Source organism: Amblyomma maculatum, chromosome 4, assembly GCF_055883805.1.
Source record: "Amblyomma maculatum isolate TAMU_Amacu chromosome 4, ASM5588380v1, whole genome shotgun sequence".
In the NCBI taxonomy this organism is placed as follows: domain Eukaryota; kingdom Metazoa; phylum Arthropoda; class Arachnida; order Ixodida; family Ixodidae; genus Amblyomma; species Amblyomma maculatum.
In genome coordinates this window covers 128,836,876-128,850,640 of record NC_139347.1, presented here as the reverse complement: position 1 = coordinate 128,850,640, position 13,765 = coordinate 128,836,876, and the positions used below count along the sequence as shown (strand labels likewise).

Here is a 13,765-nt window from a genome sequence, read left to right as displayed (position 1 = left end):
CAAGTGGTTAAGCAGCCAGACAGGCCATGTCTGTGGAGAAAATGTTGTGTAATCGGGATAGCCTCTGCTGCTTCCACTCGTGTGGCAGCTGCCTGATTGTTGCACTGTGCTTATAACATTACCACCGATAACTAGAGTTTACAAAACTGTAGCGATTCATTAACTGATATCAGTTCACCAAGCCACTCTTAGGTGATGCCTGAAGCTGTGCATTGCGAAGAACAGATGCTTTGGATGCTGTTTATGCTGCTTTCAACAAGCTAAATTCTCTACGATATGGAACAAACTGCACACAGATAAGACAAAGCACGAAGTAACAGATGTTTACTAACAAGATAAGGGTTGCACATGTATACAAAAAAGGATATGTGCTGTCAGGTTAGAAGTAAGATACAGGAAACCAAAGAATAGCGAAGGTTGAAAAAAACCCATGAAAATCAAAAACAACAAATAAGGCCAAGCGCAGACTTCCAGAAAAACAACTCATGGAAACACTCCCTCTGACGAGATGAATCCCCATAACTGCTGTATCAGTGTTACTTCTATATCTGACAGCGATAAGGAAACATTCTTAATGTATTTCTCAGCTCCCACAGATCTCATCATGAAGGCTTCTGTCATCTCTATCAATCTCGCTTCTTGCATGTGCAGTGATAGATGTCCTTTCAAAAAGAGGCCCACAATTTGTGCAGCGGTGGCAGTGTTTTGCCAGCTTAACAGGGTGAATACTGTAAAACCCGCATATAATATGAGCTGTAATTTCAGGATAGCAAAGACAAAAAAAGACAACAAAGGTTTCATCCGTGTGTAATGCGAGCAAGAAAAGATCAGTAAAAGTATTTGCATTACATTTCGCGGTTGCCTCACACAGCATACACACTCAGTGTTTTTGCATCCAACGCTACCCTGCGCCAGGCACGGAATAATGTCACGAACCTTCATATGTCAGTGTTGGTTCGCTCCCCTTCTGCCGCAGACACTTGGCTGGGAGAATTGCATGCACCATGAGAAGGAGAGCAACTAACGTTCGCCTTGGTAATCGCGGAAGCCACATGGTCCTCAGTTTGTACTGAAACCTGCAGGCCGCTTTCAGCTTGGACACGGGGCGGCGGCGCACAAGCTGCCGGTCGGCATGCTCCACTCTCATGCCTCTTCACGTCTAGCACCCTGTGTGGAGTGTGTGTGCCCAGGAAGTGTTCTTGGATTCAGTGTTTTCGCGACCATCGTCGTCCAGTGTGTTGTCTGCCAAGAGTTCCTTGCTAAAGACATCTTCTATTCATTTGTTCTAAACGCATTCGCTATCCCGAATTTTTAAAGGTGCGTGCGACCAACGCGCTTCTTGGGAATGCTGGTTAAGTATCTGCAATTCGGCTCTATAGGCTTCCAAAGCACCGTCGAGCGGCGCTGCTGCTCCTGACAGGGAGCGCCATCTCTGACAGAAAAATAGAAACTGGGGATAAACGCGGCGGCACCACGTAGGCATCCCGTGCAAGTTTTCTCCTTTCGCTCGCTCGCTTCTGCGCACGTGCAGACGTCTCGCGCTGCTTTGTCGCGCGGGCACTCACTGGACGCCGCCGGCTCGCTCGCTGCCTTCACGGCGTGCTCCGTGCTCTTTCTCTCGCACGAGCACGCGCCTTGACGCGCCCCCGCAGGCGCACCGCGACATGCCACCTGCATTCCTTCTTGATTGGGCAACCTGACGCGTATTTTCATGAAGGACACTTAATTATAGGCGGGTAACTTTTTATTCATGTCTGTACTGTAGAGCAGACAACAGACGGGGATGAGTAAATATTGATTGTGAATGCGTCCCAGGTTAGCAAAAAAGTAGGAATGCATCTCGAGGTAAGTCCGCTATGTAATTATATTGTACTTAATATCTTTAAAAACTGCTAAAGTATATCATCAGTACAGTGGAATAAAGTGGCCCGCTCGTTGACCATCGTTTTGGCCTGTAGCATGCGATCTATATACGGATTTGTTTTTTTTTTTTTGTTATTACGACGTTACCAAAGGAAACTTCGCAGTAGAAGAATAAGTATATAGTCCGAAGGAGGTGTTTCTTCAAAGAGAAGAACGCTAGCAATCTCATAAGCACATGCGTACTCCTTGCGCTGCACGCGACATAACTGGCTCACTGGCTCGGAAGGCAGGTGAAATCCAAGCTTGTACTACACAGTGTTTTATTTCGGTTCTTATTAAATGGTTGCGCTTTATTTATGATATTTGGTTTGCACTCACGAACCCTGTGACGCGAATGGGGTGCTCCGTGCGAGTAGTGTTAGTCGAGCGATCATTTTTGTACTGCACTACCGACATATCTTCGTTAATAATAATAATAATAATAATAACATAATAATAATAATGATAATAATAATAATAATAATAATAATAATAATAATAATAATAATTGGTTCACTTATTGACCAGTTTGCGAAATTCTGTAAAAGCGTCTCAGCAAGGCATGTTTTCCAACGCCTTCCAACGTTTTCCCACCCTCGAAAAAAAAAAAAAAAGGCCTCGTTCCTAGATATTTTCTTGATCAATCTAAAAATGAAAAGGCAGCTGTGGACACTTAGGGCACATTCACACATCAGTCTCGATTGCGGACGTCACATCTGTTGATTTGGTTGCTTTCAGGGCACTCACAAAGCAGGGAGAGGGCACAAAAAGTCGGCAAAACAATACACGCGGCGAACGACGAGCAGGATAATCCATCCTTTTCACTTTTTATGCATGGTGTTTAACCACTGTACTTTTTTGATGGCTCTCCAAGCCGTCTTTGTCAATTGTCAACATTTCTGAGTTTACGAAGGAAGGGGAAATTGGCTCTTTTCGTTTCCACAAAGAACGCGAGACTTCTGAGAACGCTGTCATGGGGTTGGAAAACAGGTCTTGCGGACACGCTTCCAAAGGAATCTGCAAAGTTTCACATGTGAGCCTCGAATTTTGGTGCTTCGCCTACTATTGTGGCTTCCCATGGCACAATGCTACTTAGTACATCCGTTCCGCATCAGCGGAAGCGTTTTTGTATCGCCAAATAACCGCCAAGCGTAACGCGATCGCCGCGCGTGCACTGGAATCTAGCGGAGCGTCTGCTCCGGCGAAGCCCCATCGTTTCACATTTCGCCACCACGCCAAGAATGCGGCGCTGCCGTCGCGCGGCGAAACTTGAGCTTGGGTTCCCTATAGGGCGTGGTCAGCTTGCCTGGAGGGGCCTGTGAAAAACCCGTGTAAATGGGCCGAGTGATAATTTCACCATCTCTAAATTATGCGAGGTGCGATCGACCTCCTTCCGGTCACGTGCGCGTTGAGGGCGCCGTGGGCATGAGAATCGTGGGGTCATCGTGGTGAAACTGAAACCACTGAAGCAGTCCATCAATTCCACCACTAGACAGTGCCTCCTCTAGCAGGAAGCCTGATGCTAGTGGTGCTGATTAATAATGAGGCCGCAACTGCGAATTGAGGCTGAAATTTTTGTTGGGGTCCATATATAATACCAGGCAGAATTCTGACATGATAAAATTGGGGAAAAAAAACCTCGTATTATATGCGGCTTTTACTGTAATTAGACTACACTTGTGGTCAGGCTTCTCCAACCTTTTGTTAATAAATCTTTCAGTTTGTCCCACTGCATTCCGCATGCCAGTGGTACGCACTGAACTGAGCTGAACTAAACCCCAAAAGTGCTTGGAAATTAGTCAAACTCAACAAAGTGCTTGGTGGCGCACCTTGGCCCACTGAAAGCCTCCTATTCATGGTTCACTATTGCGCACAGCCCTGGAAGCATGTTTGGCGCAGTGAAAACAACAGGGGTCTCATGCCTAGCTGCAATTTTCCATAGGCCGTAGTACAGTCGAACCCGGATATATCGAACTCGAAGGGGATTGCGAAATAGTTCGATATATCAATAATTCGATATACAGAAATCGGCTTGTGACGGCACTTACGATGCGAAAAAACGATACCGTATTTGTCGCGTAATCAACCCACTCGCATAATGAACCCACCCTCCACTTTTGCACCCGAGAATTTGAAAAAAAAAAAAAAATCAATGCGTTAAGGCTAGCTCGCTCACATGCAAGCGACGAGCGGCAGCGACAGAGCGAAAATTTTCAAACTTGTTGGAACTGCGTCCCTCTCGCCGCTCGAGCCACCGCGGCAGCTCGAAACAAGGTTTCTGGCGGCAGAAATCGCGAGCATTTTCGCTTACACGTCGATGGCGCGCGTCAGTCCGTTTCGGTCATCTCATCCACAGCTCATTGGCAGCGTGCCAAGATGCTGCGCAGCGATAACGTCAGCGCGCGTTAATCTTTTTATAGCTCCTGCAGTGGCGGGGAGCGAACTTGGCAGAGTGCCCGTGATGGCTTGATTGCACAAGCCTGGTTCGATTTATCACGCCGCGCTTGGGGCGGGCGTCATGATCGCAGCAGCTGACTGCGTGCTTTCGCTGATTCATACATGCAAAGATAAACGATAAAAAAAAAATAAAAATAAATAAACATCCCCGCAAAAAGAAAAAAAAAGAAAAAGAAAAAATCCCTGCCGTTTTTTAATGTCCGCAGCCGCCATATCTTACGCTACGCCGCGCGTACAGCCAGCCAACGATAAAAAAAGGGTGATTCTCGCAAAAAAAAAGAAAAAGAAAAAAAAACAGAGAGCTAGCGCAGGCGCCATAGCCACGTCTGGCGCCGCACTGCCGCACGTAGATGGTTTGCAACACACGCTGGAGAAACCGTCCGACGTCTGTCTGAAAATGAAAACGGGCTGAGCTGGCTTGGCGCATGCGTTGCGCCAGAGAGATAGCTCAGCAAAAGAATGGGCACACCCACGCACATGGCTTGCAAACGTCATGTGTTGGCGCGCGGGAAACGACAACTGCAGATGCGCGCGCCTTTGGGGAATGGGTGCGGCGCTGCCCAGACCAGCTGTCGCCGAACTGTCCCTTCTCATTCCTTCCGCGCGTGGCTTGAAAACGTCACGCGGCAAACGGCCAAGGGTGATGCGATCATCTTAGGGGAAGGCACACTTTCCAGTGCGTGGTGCAGAGTTCGATATATCGAACGACCGGAGAAATTGAGTTCGATATATGATGCGGCTTTCCTATACTTTTACATAGGATTTTCAAGGGGATATTTCGTGAGTTCGATATAACCAAAATTCGATATATCCGGGTTCGATATAACCGGGTTCGACTGTATTGTGGCAAGCTCTCCAAGAGATGGGAGTTCCAATTCACCTCACCTGTCGCCTCAGGAACCTGTATGAAGGGCAAGAGGCCACAGTCAGAACTGGGCATGGTCTTTCTGATGGGTTTCCGATTGAGAAAGGAGTGAGACACGGCTGCATGCTGTCACCCTGCCTATTTAACCTATATGCTGAGTGCATCATGAGGAAGGCCGGTCTGGACGAGTCTTTAGCTGGAGTGAAGATTGCTGGAAAACGTATCAACAACCTTAGATATGCGGATGATACCACTTTAATGGCAGAAAGTGAAGCGGAACTCAAGAGACTTCTGATGCGCGTACAAGAAGAGAGTGAGAAGTTTGGGCTTAAACTGAACATTTAAAAGACAAAGATCATGGCGTCTTGCCCTATCAAGTCCTGGAGCATCAAGGGACAAGAAGTGGAAGCTGTGACAGATTTTCTCTTCTTGGGCTCCAAGATTACCCTGGAGGGAGACTGCAGCCATGAAATTAGGAGACGCCTGCTTCTGGGAAAGTGAGCCATGGCTAGCCTTGACCGCCTAGTAAACAGCAGAGACATTAGTCTGCCAACCAAGATCCGTATAACTCGTGCTATGGTCTTTCCAGTTGTGATGTATGGATGCGAGAGTTGGACTGTGAAGAAGGCTGACCGCCGAAGAATTGACGCGTTTGAATCATGGTACTGTCGGAGACTCTTGATAGTTCCTTGGATGCCAGAAGATCAAACCAGTCGATATTGTCGACCATAAACCCTGACTGCTCATTGGAGGGTCAAATTCTAAAGTTAAAGCTCAGCTACTTTGGTCATCTGATGAGAAGAGAGGAGTCGCTGGAGAAAGATTTGATGTTGGGAAAGGTTGAGCGTCACCGGAGAAGGGGTAGGCAGCGAACGCGATGGTTAGATGGCATCCTTGAGGCTCTGCAGATGAAGTTATGTGATGGTAGGAAGATACTGTGAGACCGGAAAGCGTGGCGTGATATGGTCCATAGGGTCACAAAGAATCGGACACGACTGAACTGAACTGAACTGATATATGGGATGCCAACCAGGTGCGCTTTTTTCTCGGTATTTCATTCTTCGTTTTGCTTCTTCCCCGTCACTATACCTAGGACCATCTCTGTGATTGAGGCCAAAAGAGTACTGGCCATATGCTGGCTGCAGATGCGGTGAGGGAATAGCAAGTTAAGTGATGTAACTAGTGCGAGTTACTCTTACTAGCGAGTGTTGTTTGGAAACGTGTTGATATTTGGCCACGAGACTGTGCAGACAGGGACTTCATAACTTCCAAGTGCTTATGGTGTTTAGTTCAGCTCAGTTATTACCTTAAGAGTGCCCCGTAGACGCATTGCATAAGGGCTGGGTTCTTGAAAACAGTCAGCATCGTGGTTAATAATTATTGAAAAAAACATTGCGAGTTCACTTTGAATAGTAAAAGTGCAGGGTGAATCAAATCGACTATCAAAAATACTATCTGCAAACCATTCGAAATTTTGATTTTTCAGACTCCCTAATGGTCACCTGTTTGTACGAACAGAGGCACCTCTGAAAGTGTGCAGAATCTGTGCCTAATTAATGCAAGACCACCTTGGCTTTGGCAGGCCTGTGAAGATTACTTTGCCCTTGTGTCAAGTAAAGGTGTGACCTTGTGACCTTTGCAGGGTCCCAAGGGGCGCAGCAAGAGCAGCCATGACCTGACAGACGATGTGAGCCTCAGCTCAGTGCCCGCGGTGGTGACGGAGGAGGAGTCAGAGGAGGGAGGGTTCAAAGAGCCCACAGAGCCAGGGGCAGCCGAGCGAGTTCGGCAACGGATGCGCGAGGCGGCCGCTGCCCCACCCGCCTCGTCAACTCCCCAGGAGCGCAACTACTTTGAGCAGGAGCGCCAGAAGGCCTCGGCACAGCGCATGTGAGCAGCCTGGCCTCTGTTGAAAACAATTGCTTAACAGGACTTCTTGGGTGTGCTATGAAAGCAGGTTTTTTTTGTATTTGGACTTGGCAAAGGGGCTCCATCTTGACTGCTTCACCTAGAACACACAACTAAAAGATGAAAGAAACAGGATGCAGGCACAGTGTAAGAGGAACCTGACTCATGGGACAGCTCTGAACTCTCAGCCGGTTTTGAGTTGAGAGTTCAGCGCGGTCCCTGGTGCTCATTCCTCTCACCTGTTTGCACCCGTGTGCTGTGCGATGTCAGTGCACGTTAAAGAACCCCAGGTGGTCGAAATTTTTGGAGTCCTCCACTATGACATCTCTCATAGCCTGAGTCGCTTTGGGACCCTAAACTCCACAAACCAAACAAATCAGTCCTGTGTGTTTGCCTTTTTCTTGTTTATACTGTAGCAAACTTAATTAATGCCACCTCACCCAGTTATAATATGTGCCATTTTTTTGCCACCTGTGTAGCACTTCTTGGAAACAAGCAGCATAATATGCACAGTGCTGCGCTTGATTAGAACTTGTTTTGTTTCCACACCCACTACAGATGAAGGTCCATGCACATTTTAGGCCACAGTTCTTCCTGCGATGAAGGGCTGATCTGTGCTCTTTGAGAGCAGTAGCGCAGCAGGTACCCAGAAAAGGTAAAAGTTGCCAAAAGTAGTGCAAAGGGGCGCACTTTAGAAATTTGCTGGGATTAAATTGGCAGGGCTAGTGCAAGGCAGCTGTCATGGGAGACCAGTGAGGGAAGCCTTTGCCCCGCACTAGGCTGTAGTAGTAAAATTTTAATTATGGTGATCCATGTGCCTGTGCAGTGAGGGGTTCGTGATTTTTGTACCGTGTTCATACATACCTCATTGGTGCCTTGTTGATACACTTTTTTTAAATATGCGGGGGGGGAAAACGTACTATCCAGGAAAAATGTATACCGTATTTACTTCCATAATGCTCGCACTACCTACATTGGGCATCAAAAGTTGGAATTTGTTTTCTCGCATAAGCATCGCACCACCATATTACCACCGCGAGAGTTGTCTGCTAGTAGTAGCAAGCATCATCTTTGGAGCGCTACTGCACCTAGTTGGTCTCGTGTGTGCGCGCTACCAGGTGGCGACAGTGCGTTCTGGTAGATCATCATATGTTATGCTCTTCACTTTTTTTTTACCTCGATGATGCTCATAGTCGTAGTCGCCAAAATTGAGAGTTGTCTCCGCGTTTTGTTGTCATTATACCTTCATTCCGTCTGTGTTATTTGCTTTGTTCCACCGTCTGCTTCTTGGTGCCGCATATCGATGGGGTGATATACGAGCTATACAGCTGCTTTTAAGCTGGAAGCTTTCAAGTACGCTCTGCAGCATACCAACCGCGCGGCCAGCAAGCACTTCGGCATCAATGAGTTCTGCGTAGTTCAGTTCAGTCGTTCAGCCGTGTCCGACTCTTCGTGACCCTATGGACCATATCATGCCACGCTTTCCAGTCTCTCACTATCTTCCTAACATCACATAACTTCATCTGCAGCGCCTCGAGGATGCCATCTAACCATCGCATTCGCTGCCTACCCCTTCTCCGGTGACCCTCAACCTTTCCCAACATCAAATCTTTCTCCAGCGGCTCCTCTCTTCTCATCAGATGACCAAAGTAGCTGAGCTTTAACTTTAGAATTTCACCCTCCAATGAGCAGTCAGGATTTATGGTCGACGATATCGACTGATTTGATCTTCTGGCCGTCCAAGGAACTCTCAAGATTCTCCGCCAGCACCATAATTCAAACGCGTCAATTCTTCGGCGGTCAGCCTTCTTCACAGTCCAACTCTCGCATCCATACATCACAACTGGAAAGACCATAGCACGAGTTATACGGATCTTGGTTGGTAGTCTAATGTATCTGCTCTTTACTAGGCGGTCAAGGCTAACCATGGCTCTCTTTCCTAGAAGTAGGCGTCTCCTAATTTCATGGCTGCAGTCTCCTTCCGGGGTTATCTTGGAGCCCAAGAAGAGAAAATCTGTCACAGCTTCCACTTCTTGTCCCTTGATTCTCCAGGACTTGATGGGGCAAGACGCCATGATCTTTGTCTTTTTAATGTTCAGTGTAAGCCCAAACTTCTCACTCTCTTCTTGTACGCGCATCAAAAGTCTCTTGAGTTCCACTTCACTTTCTGCCATTAAAGTGGTATCATCCGCATATCTAAGGTTGTTGATACGTTTCCCAGAAATCTTCACTCCAGCTGAAGACACGTCCAGGCCGGCCTTTCTCATGATGCACTCAGCATATAGGTTAAATAGGCAGGTGAGTGAGTGAGATATATTTTAATGGCAACATAAAGCCGTAATAAGGAATCGGTAGAGCAGCCTCTTCTAGTCGTTGAGAGCATACGGAATATAGATACGTATGAAGAGAGTTTGGTCTTAAGTTGTTGAACGTGTGGTGACCATGAAAGAGACCTATCAAAGGTCACACCTAGAAATTTTTTATGGTTGACATACGGTATAGGAGTGCCAGCAACTTTCAGTACATAACGGGAGAGATCACGTCGTGAAAATGAAATTGCTGCGCACTTTTCTGGAGATATAACAAGACCTCGCTTGTTTAAAAATAATGCAATGCCAACTATTGCTTTTTGTAGCCGAGCATGCACAATGCGCCTGTTTCTTCCGGAGCACCATATGCAGATGTCATCTGCGTAGAGGGAGATTTGAACAGTAGGTGGCAAGGACCTGTCCAAACCAAGAAGAGATATATTGAAGAGGGTTGGACTTAAAATCCCTCCCTGAGGAACGCCACGAGACACATGATGTAAGGACGTGTCACCTTGATCCGTTGACATGTAAATGGTCCTATCACGTAGATAATCAGAAAGCCAGTTATACATTCGTCCAGCAATGCCAATTGAACGCAAGGCTGAATGAATTGCCTCGTGCGTGACATTATCAAATGCTCCTTTAACGTCAAGAAAAACGGCAATAATTAGAGACCGCTCAGCTTTGCTGCACCTGACACAGTTGGCAAGAGCAATAACATTATCAATACTGCTTCGGCCTTTTCGGAAGCCAGACATTGATGGAGGGTAAATTCCCCTATTCGTCAAGTCCCAGGTAAGGCGTGAATGAACCATTTTTTCCATCAATTTCCCAACACAGCTTAGCAGTGCAATAGGACGATAAGCGTTTAGATCAATTGATGGCTTACCAGGTTTAAGAACAGGTATTACGCGCGCAGTCTTCCAGCTCTCTATAAGGCTGCCATAGATGGTATATAAGGCTGTTATAGATGGTAAGCAGCTGAGTTTTGGCTTTTCTTCCAAGACGCCACAGCGAAGTGTAGCTAACATGGTCAGGCCCTGGGCAAGATCTTTTGTTGGTAACTGCTAGCGCAGCTTGAAGTTCTTCCATAGTGAACAATTCGTCTAGGAAAGAAGTGTTGGGCGACGGGACAAAGGTTAAATAGGCAGGGTGACAGTATGCAGCCTTGTCTCACTCCTTTCTCAATCGGAAACCAATCAGTAAGACCATGCCCAGTTCTGACTGTGGCCTCTTGCCCTTCATACAGGTTCCTGAGGAGATAGATGAGGTGATTTGGAACTCCTATCTCTTGGAGAGCTTGCCACAATCTGCTGTGATCTACGCAGTCAAACGCTTTCGCATAATCAATAAAGCAGAAGTAGATGGGTTTTTGGAACTCTCTTGCTTTTTTCATGATCCAGCGAAGGTTGGCAATCTGGTCTCTAGTTCCTCTGCCCTTGCAAAACCCAGCTTGCACGTCCGGAAGCTCCCGATCGACATACTGCTGCAGCCTACCTAAGAGGATTTTCAACATCACCTTGCTAACATGCGAAATAAGCGCGATCGTGCGGTAGTTGGAACAATCTTTGGCATTGCCTTTCTTTGGAATAGGGATGTAAACTGACCTCCTCCAATCCTGTGGCCACTGCAGTGTTGTCCAAATTTGCTGACATTATGTATACAGAACGTTAACAGCGTCGTCATGGTTGAGTTTTTGAAGCAACTCAGCTGTAATGCCATCTTTGTTCTTAGCAAGGCTGGCTAAGGCCCATTCAACTTCTCTCTTCAGGATGCCCGGCTCGAGATCAGTAATCACAGCCGTCTTATGTTGGGTTTGCACATCCGGGTCCTTCTTGTACAGTTCTTCTGTGTATTCCTGCCACCTCTTCTTTATCTCTGAGGCTTCCGTGAGGTCCCTGCCTCGTTCGTCCTTTATCACGCCCAGCTTAGCACAGAAGCTTCCTTTGATATCTTTGATTGTCTTATACACAGCTCTTGTGTTCCTCAATTGGCTGTTGTCCTCAACTGCTTGGCACTGTATGTTCAGGAAGGCATTCTTATCTCTTGCTATTTTCTGAAAATCCGCATTGAGAGCCTTGTATCTTTCTTTTTCCCCCATAACTTTTGCCATCCTCCTTTCCTCAGCTATTTGCAAAGCCTGTTCAGATAACCAGTTTGCATTCTTGAATTTTTTTTGCTTTGGAACTACCTTAGTAGCAACTTCTTGTATTATATCACTCACATCAATCCACATCTCTTCAGGCTCTGTCTTCTAGATCTAAATCTTGATCTGCGTAATTCTGCGTAGCATGTCACGGGAAACAGCAGTTGTAGTGTCGACACGGACTACAGCGCATTGCACAGTTACCGGCGGGCTGTAGAATGCTTCTCCCAGCTAAACCGCAGAATCCTCACAGTTCAAATTTCGCATAGAAATTCAAAAGAAGTTGGAGGTTCTTACGGTATGCGGCAGCGGCGAAACGAAAGAAACCACTGCCCCAGCGCGATGGAAGGTTGTTGCACAAGATGGCACCACTGGTGTTGGCGTTGGGTCAATGGTTTCTTTTGCTTCGCCACTGCCGCATACGATAAGAACATCCAACTTCTTTTGATTGAATCAGGCAAGTATCCCAAACAAATTCGGTATTAAAAATAACGACAAAATGTCATTTCTTTGTGAAATTTGAACTGCGAGGATTCAGCAATTTAACTGAGAGAAGCATTCTACAGCCTGCCAGTAATTGCGCAACATGCTGTAGGATCAAGTCTCTGATCAAGAGTAGAGTTTTATGGCCTGCTGTAAACATTATACCATGAAACGCGGTGAGGGATGATGAGGCTGCGTGCAGCAAATAAAGTGCTTTAGCAATTCGGGCTTTTGGCAACACTGTACTTTTATAACAAGGGTAAGTTCTTGAAAGTAATGTCCTGGTTATATTCACAATAGCTGACCTAAGAATACCGATTCGCACCAATTTACATTTGTTTCTAGCATTCCAATACATTTGCTCGAAAATTTTCTCCGCATAATTATCGCACCCCCCAACTTCGCATCAATTTTCCGCGGAAAAAAATGCAAGCATTATGCAAGTAAATACGGTAATCCGAATTGCTTGATTTGGAAATATTTTACTGCTGAATGAGATACAAAGATATTTAGAATTGAGGCTTGTACTGCATAGAAGTGTAGATTAGCATTTATAGACATCCAGCATGCACAGCTCCTTCTTTAGCTCTCGCAGAATTCAGTCCATTTGCGCTTTCCTAAGTGTGGAAGAGATATAGTTACAAATTCGTTTCATAGAAGGTAATGACAAGCTGGGATCACTTCCTTGGTTGTTTCCATGTGCCTTGCCCCCTCACACCAGTGACATGTGGAGAAGCCATCACAGTGGCTTGCAGTTGCTGCGTTTCTGCTCATACTGAGTCCCCCAGACCCGGCCTGCTTGTATGCAAGCAAATAGTTGTACTAGTTATCAAGTGATTCACCCCTGTGCCCCTAAGGCACTACAAAGAAGCTACAGTAAAAGCTCGTTAATTCTAATTTCACAAGGCCGGGTGAAAAGTTCGAATTATTGAATGGCCTCGAAAAAAACGACAAGAACCATCTGCATTACGATAAATTTACTGTATTTACTCGCATAAAGAACCCACTCGCATAATAAATCCACCCACCCCTCGATTGTTACCTGAACTTGAAAAAAAAAGAAAAAGGCGTCAGCCGTTAGTCCGTCCCTCCGTTTTGCGCTGTCACGGTCCACAACGCATTTCTTGGCAATGCGCCAAGATGCTGCACAGCGATAACATAGCAATGTGTTACGTTGGCTCTAGCAAGGGGGGAAGCGAACTTGGCAGAGTGCCAGCGCTTGTCCGGTTGTGCAAGCCTCGTTTTCAGTACATTCGCTTTATCATGCCATAGGCAATTGGGGCGGGCGCCCTTCTACTGCCACGCGTGATAGCAGCAAACGCCTTTTGAAGCGGACGATGCTAAAAGCCGGTGTCATGACCGCGGCTGACCGCGTGCTCTCTCTTTGACGGCTGATGGATGGAAAGGTGAATGACTCTAGCAAAAATAAATTTTTTAAATACTGCGTAACCCGTATGGCACCCATCCGAAGTCATAGCCTTTCATGGGCGCTTGCTGTGACCACGCTGACAGTGCTTATCTGTATTTCCGAATTAACAGGGCTCGAATTAACGAGTATTTGCGAGTTTCGAAGGTTGTGAAGAAGAGAGCGAGCAACCGCGGCCGCTGCGCCGGTCATGGCGCCATTTAGGCTTTACCGTCTCTGCCATGGTTCTATCTGGTTTCATCTTCTGTGCCCGGTTTGGATGCACGCAGCCT

General features: G+C 46.7%; 1 protein-coding gene across 1 annotated transcript in view; it reads left to right on the top strand.

Annotated features, from left to right (window-relative positions):
* The window catches only part of LOC146192363 (spliceosome-associated protein CWC27 homolog), a 57,850-nt gene that overhangs the window by 21,205 nt on the left and 22,880 nt on the right, over nucleotides 1-13,765 (top strand). The window contains exon 7 of the mRNA XM_084602471.1: nucleotides 6,867-7,111. Coding sequence (XP_084458597.1) covers nucleotides 6,867-7,111 — 245 coding nt within the window. The remainder of the gene's footprint in view (nucleotides 1-6,866; nucleotides 7,112-13,765) is intronic.